The 14,841-nt window shown below is 38.0% G+C and overlaps 1 protein-coding gene across 4 annotated transcripts in view; it reads right to left on the bottom strand.

The window, feature by feature from the left end:
* Positions 1-1,101: 1,101 nt before the first annotated feature.
* Positions 1,102-14,841, bottom strand: part of CPEB4 (cytoplasmic polyadenylation element binding protein 4) — a 43,415-nt gene continuing 29,675 nt past the window's right edge. For all 4 annotated transcript variants that reach the window (XM_086471239.1, XM_086471241.1, XM_086471243.1 and 1 more), the window contains 6 exons: positions 13,470-13,643; positions 11,034-11,123; positions 10,289-10,407; positions 9,291-9,405; positions 8,899-9,080; positions 1,102-5,553 (listed from right to left, as the gene is read on the bottom strand). In XM_086471239.1, coding sequence (XP_086327365.1) covers positions 5,326-5,553; positions 8,899-9,080; positions 9,291-9,405; positions 10,289-10,407; positions 11,034-11,123; positions 13,470-13,643 — 908 coding nt within the window. In that variant the 3' untranslated portion in view covers positions 1,102-5,325. The remainder of the gene's footprint in view (positions 5,554-8,898; positions 9,081-9,290; positions 9,406-10,288; positions 10,408-11,033; positions 11,124-13,469; positions 13,644-14,841) is intronic.

Here is a 14,841-nt window from a genome sequence, read left to right as displayed (position 1 = left end):
TCCAACTCGCGGTTCCACTTAGCAGAGCTGCTTCCAGGCCAATCAGTGATACTTCACTGAAGCTTAGCTCTTCGTATCAAAGTAAGAAAACCAACAAAGTTCGGGGGATTCCTACCTATTGAGGATGCAAAACTCTTGAATCCTTTATGCACAGCTCCTGCTGAATAGTCCTTGAAGGGCAGATACATAAAGTTGTAACACTTCACAAGACATTTTAGACATTTCAGGTGTATGTATTTTAAATTAAAGGCTGACACTAGCAAGCTCTTAAAAATGCCAGACTTTTTCCTTCTGTTAATATCAGATCACAACCATGAGACAATTAAAAAAGAATCCTCGTCTGTCCAGGCCTTGCTCGGCTCTACTCTGGCTCTAGTCTGGTTATCAGTTTGTCCCAGCTGCACAGTGGTTTCTGACTCACACGATGCATTACACGTGCCTCAGTGGTGGCGTTCTCACTGAACGTGCCCCGGTAGCTTGGTTTCGCAGCTGTGTATTCGCTTCCATCTCTGTCCCTATGAATGAGCTGCAGCAAGCACCAAGCAGAAACAAGTGACCCACCTTCAGATCTCTGGCTAGGTTGATATGCTTGGGGCTGTGCAAAAAATCGGAACCACGGTGCTGAAGCTGCTGAAAGGCTTTTCCAAAGCTACACGTGGTTTTAACGCATCCTCAACAGGCAAACTCACAAAATGAAGCAGTTAGCATTCAACATTCGCTAAAGACAACACCTGGACACAAGCGGTAAAAGGGGTTCTTCATACGGCCTGATTCAACAGAGAGCGGTTCTACAGCCCTCCAGACATCGCCCTTTCCGTTTCTGCAGCACTGCCCGTTGATTTGGTGCCAAGTTAACGCGGTGTTCAGGGCACTGGGCATCCCTCAAGTGGTTACACCCTCCCTCACCGCCCCTTACAAAACCATGCTCCGCGTCTTCACCCCAACAGGCCTGCAGAACTCAGCCCAAAGCACTGCACACCTCATACAGCCCGACGTGTGCTGTACACTTCATCAAAATCACTTCCCCAAGCCCCAGGAGCTTCAGCCACAAAGGAACATGTTTCTACAGCAAGCTTAAAATAAAAAGGTTAAGAAGAAACATTGAGTTAAAAGTTTTATTCATTCAACATCTCACATTACAAATATTTAAAAATTATATGCATACTGGTATAAATAGTCATTTGCAAACTATTTAATAACATTAATTTTCACTAGCACTTCAACAAATGAACTCTTTAAAAAAAGTAACTTGTGTTATATAACTTAGAGTAGAACATACAAAAATATGAACTTAAACGTGAAAATGACTTTAATAAAAAATGAATTACCCTTATTTAAAATGCTATAATAAATACTACAACCTCCCCATACACAGTAAAAACTATATGGAAATTCAGCCAAGTAGTACAATTAACTGACATACTTAAATAACTTTTCCTTCTGATAATATGAGCAATACATTGGGGGAAAAACATATTAGGGATTAGTAAAAACTAGACACCCACTTGCTAAAAGTTTCACTTCCAAAAAATATAACAAAAAAATCTGATGAAAATTATAAAAACTAATTATACTTTAAAATTTAAAAATATAAAAAATAAAACAGTTGAATACAATATTGTCCCAATTCTTACAATGCTATCACAGTAGCTTTAAAATAAGATAATAAAATAAAGCAAATGACCAAAACCTTTTATTCCATTTTTTTTAAAAATAATCTCAAATTTACATTAGTAGAAAGATTGATTTCTGATTCTTTTCTTTAGAAACACCAGCAAGAAAGAGGATTTACTAGAACAGTAGAAAATGACATTTTTAAATGTCTGCAATTAAAAACAAAGAATTACACTGCAAAGATCTTCCAGAAGTCTGAAATAGGTATTGCACATAACTTGAAGTTAACTTGCCACAATTCATCACATTCAAGTTTCAAATCACCTTTTAACAGAAGGTTTTAACTCTTCAAAAACAAAAGGGGTGAATTATCAAGTCTTTCCAACAGCATCCTTATAAAACGCTAAATTCATTCACTGCAAGTTTTAAATTTGCATTCTGCAGAGGTCTGTGTATGGAGAAGTATATACTATACCAAAAAGCACGGGGCAGTGGGGTTCCTTTACATATAAAATAATCAGAAACACTTTTATTTTACATTGCAAAAATAACCATGTAATTACTCTGTAACTATATTGTAAATACATGGCCGGTGCCATGCTAGTGTGATAAAACTACATGCTTATTAACCCCTTGAAAATTGAAGTGATACCCTAAGACCGGTAACCCAATTACATGTTCGTTATGGTCGGAGCTACATGGTAACCCCAACTACAAATCCCACGTAATCAGAAGGACATGTAATCACTATTGAAGTACAGAGTAATGTATATAATTGTTTATGCCCTGTAAATTGAAGTGTAACCAAATAATCTGTAAACACGCTTGTCACACAATCACAAGTGAATATTAGTAGAATAACAGTTTCTTACATTAGTCATGCATACTAACATTACATGCCTGCCACCTAGCAGGCTCTCTTTTACTCTTTAAATAGAATTTAAAAGAGCAGACACATTTCTGCATCAAACACCTAACATCAATTTTTTTTATTAATATTAAAAATGGCTAAACATTCACCAAAAACGTCTGCATTTGTGTATAATTTTTAAAAACTTAGTAAGAAGCGGTAGACAATTTTGATGTTTCTTTACTTTTAAATTTCTACACTATATTTATGCATTTAAATTTCATGGGTCTAAAGACAGTGTCATTTGTCACTTTCATGCTTTTCTTCTTTAATTCTCAACTTTACATATACTATTTCTTAAATTATATGTACACCAAATACCTGGTGCTGGGCTAAGATGTTTAAGCAACATGCTTTCTTTTCTCTGCAGATTCTAAAATAGCATTGCCAGTGCACAACATCCATAATTCAAAATGTATGCAGAGCACTGAAATGTATAAAAAGCAGAATATAAGAAAATAAAATTTATTAAAATTATTTATATTAAAAAATGAAGTATATGAAGATCTCTCAGTAATAAAAGTACAAAAAGCTACTCTTTGCAATATGAAAAATTGAGGTATTGCATAAAGAGATATCCCGTCAGTGAAAAGTGTGCCTAAAAATGCTCACTGTTGGAAAAACAAGATATACAAAAGTAGTGCATAACAAATATACATTATGTGCATGACAAAATAAGTTAGCTACAAAAACACTGTACCGAAATTCAGCAGGTCATGTACAAAGGGAAAATTATTATTCAAAGCTAGTTCTCAAACAGTGTTATTTCTTGTAATGGTAACCCATCTCACCTGTTTACTGGGTAGGATCGGCACAATAGCACACCCCAAGCCACCTACAAGCATTAAAAAAATTAAAGGAACATTCCAACTATAATTATGTACTTCAGAGAAAAAAAAGTCCCTGACAATCTACACAAGAGCACTCTGCATTTGCATTACTGTTGTCAATATTTTCAGGGATTTCATTAAAAGCAGCTCCCTTTCTATACTTGACTAGTAGACAGCAAATGTCTCCATTTTGACCTTTGGAACTTGGTACGATATAGTTCATTAAAGCCTGTATTGAAAATAAAAACTGCTTCTCATAAAGATAATCTGGGCTAGGGGAACGGGACGAGGGGGGCCAAGAAAGGCTTTTAACGGAGCAGATGTTTTCCAAGCAGTGCCGAGGCAAGTCTTTGGTTTGAGAGAATCTAGGATGGTACCACGCCACTCGGGCAGTTCAGAAGATTGCCACTAAATTCGTTTGTTTGCACACTGCTAAATAATCATTTGAGAAGTTGGCCAGGGCATTAGTTCAAAAGTAATAAAAATAATTTTCAGAACTACTCCTTCATTCAACTATTTCAAACTAAACCCCTGCACCCACTCTTTATCACTCAATTAACATGTACTGTGTTAATGCTTCTCAAGGTAGAACTTATTTATAATAAAGCAGGCATTAACTTAGCAATGTTGGCACTTCAAATACCTGTGTTTCTTTATTTCCCCATATTAAGTTCTGAAGAGGTGGAACCTTAGCTGGGATTCTTTCTACAGGAAGAGTAAGAAAGGCATACGCACACTTGCACCATTTCATGCACAAATCCAGAAAATAGTGCAAAACAAGACTTGGAAACTACTTAGGTTCATGCCTTCAGTTACAACTAAGTTAGAGGGTATTTAAAACTAACTTTACAATCCAAGATGGAAAACGAATAAGCAGCCAATTTTAGTTTGTGTGACACAATGGAATAGCAAAACTTCAATAAAAATCAGTGATATCCTTGAGGTATCTTTAGGTTTTCTACTTTTTCATGTCAAAATGGAGAACAAAGGCTGGCCCCTGATGAATGTTAGTATATTAGGATATAGAGTTATATATAGCCATCAAAAATAAAATCTATATATTTATCCTTCAGGAGAGGAAACGCCAGTTAACTAGTTGTCATTACTCTAGCTTTGGTAGGATTTCTAGGGCTGTAACCAGACAATTGGATTCTCTTAAAGGAAAAAAGAAAAGTGCACTCCCCCCTCAGTAGTAACTTTACTCAACTTTTACATTCAGGAATTCTTAAAATGTAATCACTTCGATGAAAATATAGTAAGCTCTGCCTATCTCATTAATAATTTGGATGTGGGTGGTAGTCAGAGGCACGGTCAGATACATACCGAGCTAAAATTTCAGCCTCAAAACCCTTAACAGTTCTTTTTTTTTTTAAAAAAAAGATCATTATTATAATGCTGCTTCAACTTTGCTCATGCATTTTTGTTGCTTTAAACATGCTCTTTCCTGTTGGCAGGTAAATGCTAACTTCATCTGTTGCTGGAAAAATCCAAAGTCGAAACAAAAAGAGAGGCAAAAACAGGCTTCCCTGGGGGAAAAGTGTCAGAACAGACTGATAGTGTTATTGTTACATGGTTATTTTAATAAAAGTATTCTTATGTTCTTTATTAACAATAATTTAATTAAAAAACCAAAATACTCTATTGTTTCAATTCTCTTAATATTTTTCTCTCCTCTAAGAAAATGTTGCACGAAATTAAGTGTTCTCTCGGTAGTAAAGACAAGAGAATGCAACTCACTTGCAACATGTTACCAATACGAAAAGGAGTTCCCAATACAGTTTTCAATGACAAGATTCTACAAAATACCCATATTATAGGTCATTCTTTCATTATACTATTGTTAAATTACAGACTACTACAAAAGGACATGCTATCTTGAATAAGAGAAAGGGTAGGGTGGGGTAGGGACAATCAGGATAACAGAAGAGTGCACTTAATTTGAGGCCTGCATATGAGCACTGCAGTGATCATTTAGTTCCAGCGGAATGAAATATGTCTTGGGCGATCTCCTCCCTCCTTCACCAGGGGCTTGTGGAATTCCCTGCCAGCGCGTGAATGGATAGCAGCCCAGCAATATTCACAGTAATACTGCAGACAGGTAACATTAGCACAGAAAAATGGAGCAAATTTTCCACCGCAACGGGCCCCCTGACATTCATCACAAAGCTGATCATCCAAGACATATGGCTTAACTTCCACCTGTATTCAGAAAACGAAAAGAAAGTTTACCATTCTTGACAACAATGTAGATAACGACAGTTGCACACTATTTACCACCCATGTTCAAGCAGGATTGCAATCACAGTTCTGTAGTAGTGAACATCACACACAAGAATTTTCCCCCTCATTACACATGATCATCACCACTAAACACCCAAAACTGCAGCCACTGAACTTGAGAACAATCCGGCTCCCACTGTCCTCCTTGATCCTTAAAAAACCCAGAAACCAATGCTGACCGTCAGCGTCACACGTGCTGTCACTGATTTACGGAAAGGACCAGTCAACCTGTTGGTACAGAACTGATGCACAGATTCACATCGCAACCCTGAGGCATTCTGGGCATTTAAGAATGGTGCACAATCAAGCTCCTGCCCTTTCAGGAGGGAATGTAAAGCGTTTACACAATGCTGTAACTGCAGATTAAATACGCACGTGATCTGCAAATTTCAATGCCTGAATTTCCAACTTCTAAAAAAATTCATTTATTATCTTCAATAAACAGCACATTTCTGTTTTCTTGGTCCTCTCAGCAAAAGGAAACCCACCTAATCTCGTCAGGATCAAATGAGAAGCTTAAAATGGGACTGATGGCCACCTACGCTGCTGGCATTAAGGGCCAGATGATGAGCAGGAATTCATTACAGCAGACAAGAAAGTAGAATAAAAATTTCTTCAAGTTCTTAACTGATAATGACTCACAGGAACTTACCAGCTGGTGCTCCAAGGATACATCCACACTGCAACATCTGCAGGCTACTAGCTTTTAATCTAGGCATTTGCACTCCCAAAACCAAGCCTGCTGTACTGTGGGCTACAAAACCCTGCTCACAGCACTCCAGAGCGCTTTCTCTGTGACAGCAGGGCAAAGCTTGCTGCTTGCAGTATCCAAGCTGGCTACAGCACAACTTGTTTAGACTTGCCTACGTGTTTAAATCACAACTGCAGCACTGCCATCCCCTAAAGGCTCAGATTCACCTCAAAACCAGTAACCACGTCCATTCCTTTGCTCCACAGAACTGCGAAAGGTCCATGTGACATATCAGAAGCACAACACAAAACTTCACGTTAAAAAAGTATAGGTACAAGCTCCTGTTCTAGAAGCGTTTGTGAGCTTTCTCTGAAGCTCATTTAATTAGACGTTTTCACCAACATTTCCAAATATCCAGACTGTGACTGGTGTCTTTATTGTCAACCTGCTATCTCTGCATCTGGCTTAGGGATGGTCCTTTCTGTATCCCACAAGCCTCAGAGGTATGCCAGCTCATTCAAATAAGGACATTCACAAGTTCCTGTGTTTTTAAACTTACCCAATTTTATCACAGTCCAGACAAGGCACTGCAGTAGTTTGATGTCATTTGTGCTTATACTACATATAAACGGTTTTTTCACTTTTCAGTTTTTCTCCTCTTCCGCTGCTAGTTGCTTTTCTCAAACACCCCTCCATGCCAACTCAGAAGAATGAATTTGTAAAAGAAGAGAGGCAGACAAATATTCCGAACACCAGGTTCTACATTCATCACCTGGTTTGCTCTGTAGTTTGAGGCTGAGTATTCATTGATGAGTGTTGTCTTCTGTAAGTGCTAAGAGGAAAACCTACAAATATGCAATGCAGGTCTTCTTAACACGGCAATTCTCCTGCTCTATTATGTCTACTCAGACATATTCAGAGGCCAAATACAGGTAATTATACCTCTGCTTGCTTTAGCCTGTTACTGCAGCACTGGTTTTTGTGCAAGTTTGCAACCCACAGATATTAGTCAGAGTCCTCAGTGCATTTATTCAGTGTGTGCTTATGTGCCAAATATGGCCTGCAATTGTTGCTTGTGCCAGGTATAGTCTCCCAGCTACAGAGAAAAAACTTAAATTACAGCAACTTCATCAGGCATGCTTAGGGTGGCAGCACTCATCAGAAGCCCCGCAGTGGTGGGTGCTGCCAGCCACGGAGTATTTAATTTACAGAACCTCTTTGAAGGGCACACCCTTTAGCAGCACCTCCTTGCCTAATTTTACAGGAAATCCCTTCTTGCTACCAATTTTTTTAAATTATTTTAACAGAAAAACTTTATTAGAACAATTATTAATAAATAGTACCTTATTAATAAAAAGTAGTATTGCCACTTTGTACTTTTATCTCTCTCATGTGCCCAACTCCTCTTATAATGAATTCCCTGAGCACTTACCTCCCTGCATTTCTTCTGAACTACACACAAAATGGGGAAATGAGGAGTGAGAGGAGAGAAGGAAGAGGAAATAGATTGCCAAATCTTTGCTAGAGTTCACAAGTACTTACTTAATTCATGGTCCCACCAGCTTCAATGGACCTATTCACCCAAGTATCTGCTTATGCAAGCAGAAGTTGCACAAGGGCGGCCCAAATTATTTGTTCAAAGCCTTACAGAACTTATTTCAGAGCCAAGATTAGAACAAAGACATTCCAATTCACAGCCCCACAGTCAAATTGTTGTTACAATTTTTCTACCCAAGCTTTATAGCCAAAGCAGAAGTGAAATTATAATCAGCTTATCAGTCAAGTTTGGGGATTTTCCTCTGTAACAATTATAAAATTAAGATCAATAATGACAGTCAGGTAAGAAAAATCCAGAGGCAAAGCATGAATTAGCCAGAATGGTGGATGAAAAGATATGAGTTTCTTAAAACTGTGGCCTGAAGATCCCTGTAATTGTTAAAGTCACATTTTATATAGAAGAAGAGGGCAGAGGCAAGCAAACTGCAGATCCATTTGTCATAGTCCTTTAATTTACAATAATAAAGGAATAAAATAACTGGACACAGCCTTTACACAAGCTGTGAAGGATGACCGTGAGGCTGTAACACACACTAACAAGTTTGCAACGCATTACTACGATGGTCTTTAGGAGCACCCAGCAAACAATGTGCAACACTAGGGCCAGACTCTGCCCACCCTCTCAAAAGACACAGAACAGGAGTAAGAACTGCTCCATCCTTGGCAGATACCTTACTCCCTGACATTATACAAACACTGCAAGTGCAAATACTTGCAGTGGGAGTATATGACGAGTGCAATATTCTTATAAAAGGGCAAGGCAGCTGACATGCTTCCCATTATGCTAAGCAATTTGAGAAAGTCTGCTTCACAGTTGCCTCCCACGTTCCAGAAGCAACAGCTCTGTACTGCTCCTTCATTTTTATTCTGTGTTGTATCGAAGTGGCACAATCTAGCCCTAAATATGCAATTAATCTGATATAACATTTACAGTCTTCACAATGACACACATTTACATGGAAAAGCATTTCTAGAGAAAGCACTGAACAAAAATAGAATAGGCTTGAAGACCTTACCCGTTTATCTATCTCTCCATGCTGCAGCTGAACAAAGCGAGCACTGATAGCAGCTATGTAACTCTGTTGATTAGAAAACGCAACCCGCCCAGCTCCTTTTGGGTACTTCAGCTCAGGGTCTGTGTCAATTCCAGCATAGCACACCCCTCCGTACAGCCGATCCATTATCATTGCAAGTTCCACTAAACCAGAAAGGAAAACAGAACAGCAGTGTAGACTCGGTAATTTTTTCTAGAAACATCACATGAAACAGTCCATTTGTATTCATGTCCCCCGCTATAAGTGTCAAGAACACTTCATACTTCCCTTGCTGAAATAACTGGTTTCCCCCGTTGCTCCCCAACTCAGACTGCATATTCAACATGCCCAGTGCTGCGGAACACGCAGTGTACCTGCTCGTAAAGGCCGAGGAACACCACCAACAAAAATGGTTTTTCGTGGGTCAAGAGGCTGTGAACCATCCATAACAAAATCACTATCACTAAGGTTCCAAGGCCGGATCTGAACCTATGGACAAAAAGCCTTTTTTTTTTAACGATTCACAATTCAAAGTATCTCAGTAATATAAATTAAAACAGTATCCTACAAAGAAGAAAACCTCTTAAACGGCTGTACTGTCTAAACTCATTTTCTACTTGTTCAGCAATCATTTCTCAAAATGAAATGGTAATAAGCTCTGTTAAGACAGACCACTTGATCGTACTAAATTTCACCACTTCCTTGTTACCCAAATTTCTGGGAAAAAACTCACCCTCTACTTACACATTTACTAATCATGACTGAACTGTGCTGCACAAACCACACTGGTGCATACGTATCTACGCTGTTCGTGTTGTTCTAGCCAAGTGTAAGCACTAGACGAGCGTTATCTCAATGCAACAGGCTCCAGTGAGAAAAGTTGGGTGTTTATTTTCCATGCAAAACTTGCTGCGTTCGATTTGCCTGCAGCTGGCCAAATTTGAAGTACAGGAATACAGCAGAAGTCTCTCCAACTACTCACAGACTCACAGCCCCAAAACCACCTGTACTAACAATTAACAGTTCAATGCCACGTTATGTTTTTTTGTCTGTTACATGCAACACTCAGACAGTACGAATTCTACATTTTAACCAATAATAAGCATAAAATACCTGTCTGGAAATATATTTATTACATCAGCAATGGTGAAATTTAGCAAACATTTTTCTAACAAAAATAAGAATTGTAACTAGATTAAAAAACTTCATAAAGTCTAGTTTAAAAATAAGTAAACTTTGAGAATTTAATTTGACACCTTAAAGAAATTTAAACACTAGTACTCTGAAGACAGAAAGAAAGAAAGAAGGCATCTGAAGAGAACAATTTCTGGTTATCATACAGGGGTGGTGCAGGCCTGACAATTCTACCTACCGGTTTGTCTTTGATAGTGGGGCTGGAAACACAAAGATAGAGCTTTCCATCTTCTTCAATACACGCATCAATCAGTGCCTGTACAGAGCTTTCATCTTGGAACAGCAAAAATGCATATCCTACGAAAGTGAAAACAAACACATAACTTCTTTTGTCTATTTGCCTATAGGATAATAGGATAATTCAACCCAAAATTATGCTCGGCATCACGTCATCATGCTACCATACAGTAAGAGACAAACTTTAAGGTGCTCTCACACGTTTCCAAGGCAGCCTCCTGCAAGTCCTGCGCAGAGACAGGAAGGAAAGCAGGGAGCTTGCTGATCATCACGCTTTCTTTGAAAACGGTAAGCCAGCAGTATGAACCACACAAAAGCCACAGCTGTAGAGTGAAACCTGCCAGGATGGTTGTTAATATAAGGCACAAATCCTTCCCAGCTTTGGTGGAGGGCATTTAGTTCCTTTAAAGAGGACTAATATTGACTATTATTAAAAAAATTAAGAACAACAAGGGAGAAAAAGGAAAATGGAATAAATTAAAAACGGGAAGTTAAGGAAGAATTCTTTTAGTGCAGAATAACTGCAAAGCCACATCCTAAATTCCACCAGCTTATAACAATCCCAAAGATCCAACTTTTTTCCCTTAAACATTGGGTCATTGTCAAAAAAATCTTGTCTAAAATAGAGTTTTATCAAGAAAAATTATTTTAAAATGCTTACCTGTTACTGGTTATGAGATATTTACCTTTAGGAGGAAAGTAAGATTTGCTCTCTGCCTTATGTGGCCAGTCTACAATCAAAGGCCCAAAGCGACGGAAACTAGCAGTGATCTCATCTGTAAACAGAGAAAGGAAAAGGCACAAAACTGAAATGAAAAGAAATTGAATGCAAGACACTTGAAGAACACTGATTTCAGGTAGCTTCACCCTACAAATAAACAATTCTGTGACCCTAAAGGTTCAGCAGCTCATAGCAACACTCACGGGGAAGAGCTGACAGCTATTGGCTGACAGGGAATCTTTATGACAAGTCAGAACACATAGTAGAAAACAAGACAGGTCAAAGATCAAGTTCTCTTTCTGCTGCTGAGTATAAATAAAAGCTGATAACCCACAAATCCACAGAAATAGAGTCACTGCATCTATACAGCTATCATAACCCAGCTTCACCTATTCTCCCACAAACAGTTTAGAGACAATTTGCTGACCTGCTAGTGAGCAAGCAGCTCTGCCAACATGCCTTACAATTGCAGAAGGACTGGAAAAGAATGAAGGGACTATCACAAGACCCAGCCATGACTGTTCATATCACACGCCAGCGCCACGTGTGCAAGCACCATCTGAGCCTAAGGTCAAACTAACACAGAGTAACTTGCAGGACGTAGTTGTGTCATGTTACACACAGAGAGATGGCAAGAACACCGTACTATATCAAGAAGCAATTCTTGCATCCATTTCAATTCTGAGTTTGACCTCAAATTACCGGTATAAATTTGCATACACTAGTCCCATAGAAGTCTTCTAGTTGCAATTCTGTTCTTGAAATTGAGTGATTATTCCCTTTGCCTTCTCCTCAAACACACTTGAACCACTGCTAGTCAAACTTCCCTGGACAAGAATTTTTCATTAAAAAACTGAAACTAAAAGAACAAACTTCACATTGCTGAAGCGTCACCTGAATCGGCACACTGCTCAGCTCTGTTCTGTTCATGCTATTACAGGGCGTTCTATACTAGCATGCTGTTAGGGGCTCCTAATACACAATTTAGAGGATCTTCCCCATTCTAAAATTCAGTTAGAAATCTGAAAAGGTGTTACTAATTATGTCTTTTTCAGTTTGTTTACACTCTGATGACATTGCTAACAAAATAGCAACTGACAATCCACTGTACTGACAGCTTCTCTGAACACTGCAGATCACTGGCAACACATACAGCAATTGTTGAGGGTTAAGGTTACACGCTGATGAAGATATAAACCAAGGAGAACAATAATTACTACAGACCTATTCTTAAAATAGATCTCCTTTCAGAACAGCACTTAACGCAAATTTAATGTTAAAGCACATACATAAAATGCTTTCTAGAAAAAGGATCAGAAAACCCTCAACCCTCAAAAATTCAGCTGCGATGTAGATTTTATATCATATACTCCTTATTCTAATTCACAGTTGTGCATTTAACAGGAAGAGCAGTGACAGAAGCAACTCTGAAAAATTCAAGCTAACCCTCCTAGCACAGGTTTAGGAAAGGCCCTATTCTTCAATAACCAGTGTCCACAGAGACCAAATTATTCATGTGCTCAATCTGCTTTTAAAATACAAAGGTGACAAAGCTAAAAAAACAAAACCCCAACAACAGAGAGAGAGACTGTAAGATCATTTTTCCTCTTGTACACACCATGTTACATTTGCCCTTTTAGCAATAAAGTAGCTCTTATGTTTGACATGAAAGTCTGGTTGTCACATCACAGTAGTACACACTGCAGCGCATTACAATCACCCTCCCTGACACAAAAAGTGGGTATTAAAACCATTCTGTGATTAAGAAAAAGCAACTTTTGAGATACATAGTTGCTGTAGCTCTTTTAACCACTATGCCAGCATGCTCATATATACAGAATACTGAACTCAGGTGAAGTGAAGCGTCACAACATTTGTGCATGATTTTTTTTTTCTTTTTTTTAAAACAACAACTGCAGTATTCTGTCACCTTTATCTGTATGATAGACCCACCACAAATTCCTGGTTCCTCACTGTATGCAACTGGCTCTGCACAGATTCATATATACAAATTTTATAAAACTAACAACAGTTTTCCCACTACTGGCTTCCGGTGCCTATAAAACAATTGCAATGTATTTATGAGTTTCAATAGGCATATTTACTTGTTTATTTTTGCTCCACTATCCCTTTTTTGTAATTTTTATACTGTGGAAGTCAGTTAAATGTGTGGTAACACATGACTTTGTTCTTCAGTGGCATTGTTCCTAAACTAGTTTGATTTATCTCAAGTTTGCCATGGACTGAAAGCGGTAATATGCCAAGACCCATTTACATATCAAAGCCTTTTCATAGAGTTTGGAAAACAATCATTCATTAGCTAACAGACAAAAAAGTTTCACACAACAGTTCTGTCATTAAGCCAGAACGAGCTTTTCTGGATAAGATTTTCTGTGTGTACCTTCATCAATATCTGGTGGCAGTCCCCCGACAAAGACTTTACGGGAATACCGCTCCACTCTTTCTCCATTCTGATGGGAGAAGCAGTGAGGTGATCCTAAACCACTGTGAAGAGTCTGATCCCCACGTCCATCATCCAAGAACCCGTCTTCCATCGGGAACAGTGAAGACTGACCTGAAGAGGGGGTTAAAAAAAAAAAGGGAAAAAAACCATACTAACAGAACAAAACACACACTGTTTAAATGATTCTTTAAAAATTCACTAGTTGCTGCATTAGCAGGAGAACTGTTTTGCAATCTTCCCTTTTAATAAGCAGTTACGTTCTAAATTTCATACAACCCTATAGTTTTCAGTATCATTCAGTAACTCAAATGCACTGTTTCAGAGAAAAGGTTGCTACCTTCCTAACTGCACTACAACTAATGAAAATTTGAAACAAACCAGAACTTCTAACGGACGCTCAAGTTGACCATTTTCCACAATATTTCATGTTTCCAATTAGATTTCTTTTAAAAAGGTGTAAAAACAGGAGAGAACATAAGCCAATTTTTTTTCTGGGACTTCACCAATAGCAGCCGTTACTAAAACCTAAGCTGTAGATATCATTCTCCAGTGAACAGCTTCTTACAATGAGTAGATACAATTTCACGGTGCAGATGGGAAAACAAGACATCTACCAGCGAAATATATTACACATTTAAATTACCTGATATCAAAACATATCAGAAATCACCCACTTGTAAATAACAAAAATATCCTGATAAAAACAGGAAGACCCACTGTAATTTACTGTAAACGGAGACTGAAAACTAAGCAACACTGTGTCGTTCCTAGAAGCAAGTTACTTAGATGTTACAACAGAGTTTCGTTAATGGACTCACTCTAAGAGAAAATGTCGTAAGCATGCTTCCCCGCACAGCCCAGTATTCTTCCGTGATAATCCTTACCATAGACTTCCTTAATAATATTTATTACTTTTAAATAAGATTCTTTGACTTATAAATGCAACTGCATAATATCATAAACAGAGCACACAAGCTGATCACTTCCATGAATTCACCCTTCAGTTACGGTATTCAACATCTAGACAACAAACTGAATAGACTTCTACTTAGTTAAAAAATATTTTAAGAATAAATAAATATATAGGGAAAGTAAGCAAACAAATAAGGTGTGCTACAGGTTTTAAGATACATTTCCTTTTGTCTGCAATGTCATATACTATGTCTGCTTTTTCAGAATTTATTACAATCTACCACAGTAATGTATTGGTAAGGTTACTTTATCCTGCTCTTCCTTCCTTCCCTTGAAATAAATTGATTAAAAAAAAAAAAAATCATCTTGAAAACAGAAAATTTCACCAGTTCCAATA

Source organism: Leptosomus discolor, chromosome 10 (genome assembly GCF_034619465.1).
Source record: "Leptosomus discolor isolate bLepDis1 chromosome 10, bLepDis1.hap2, whole genome shotgun sequence".
In the NCBI taxonomy this organism is placed as follows: Eukaryota; Metazoa; Chordata; class Aves; order Leptosomiformes; family Leptosomidae; genus Leptosomus; species Leptosomus discolor.
The sequence above is the reverse complement of the archived record's forward strand: the minus strand, read 5'-3'. Positions and strand labels throughout refer to the sequence as shown.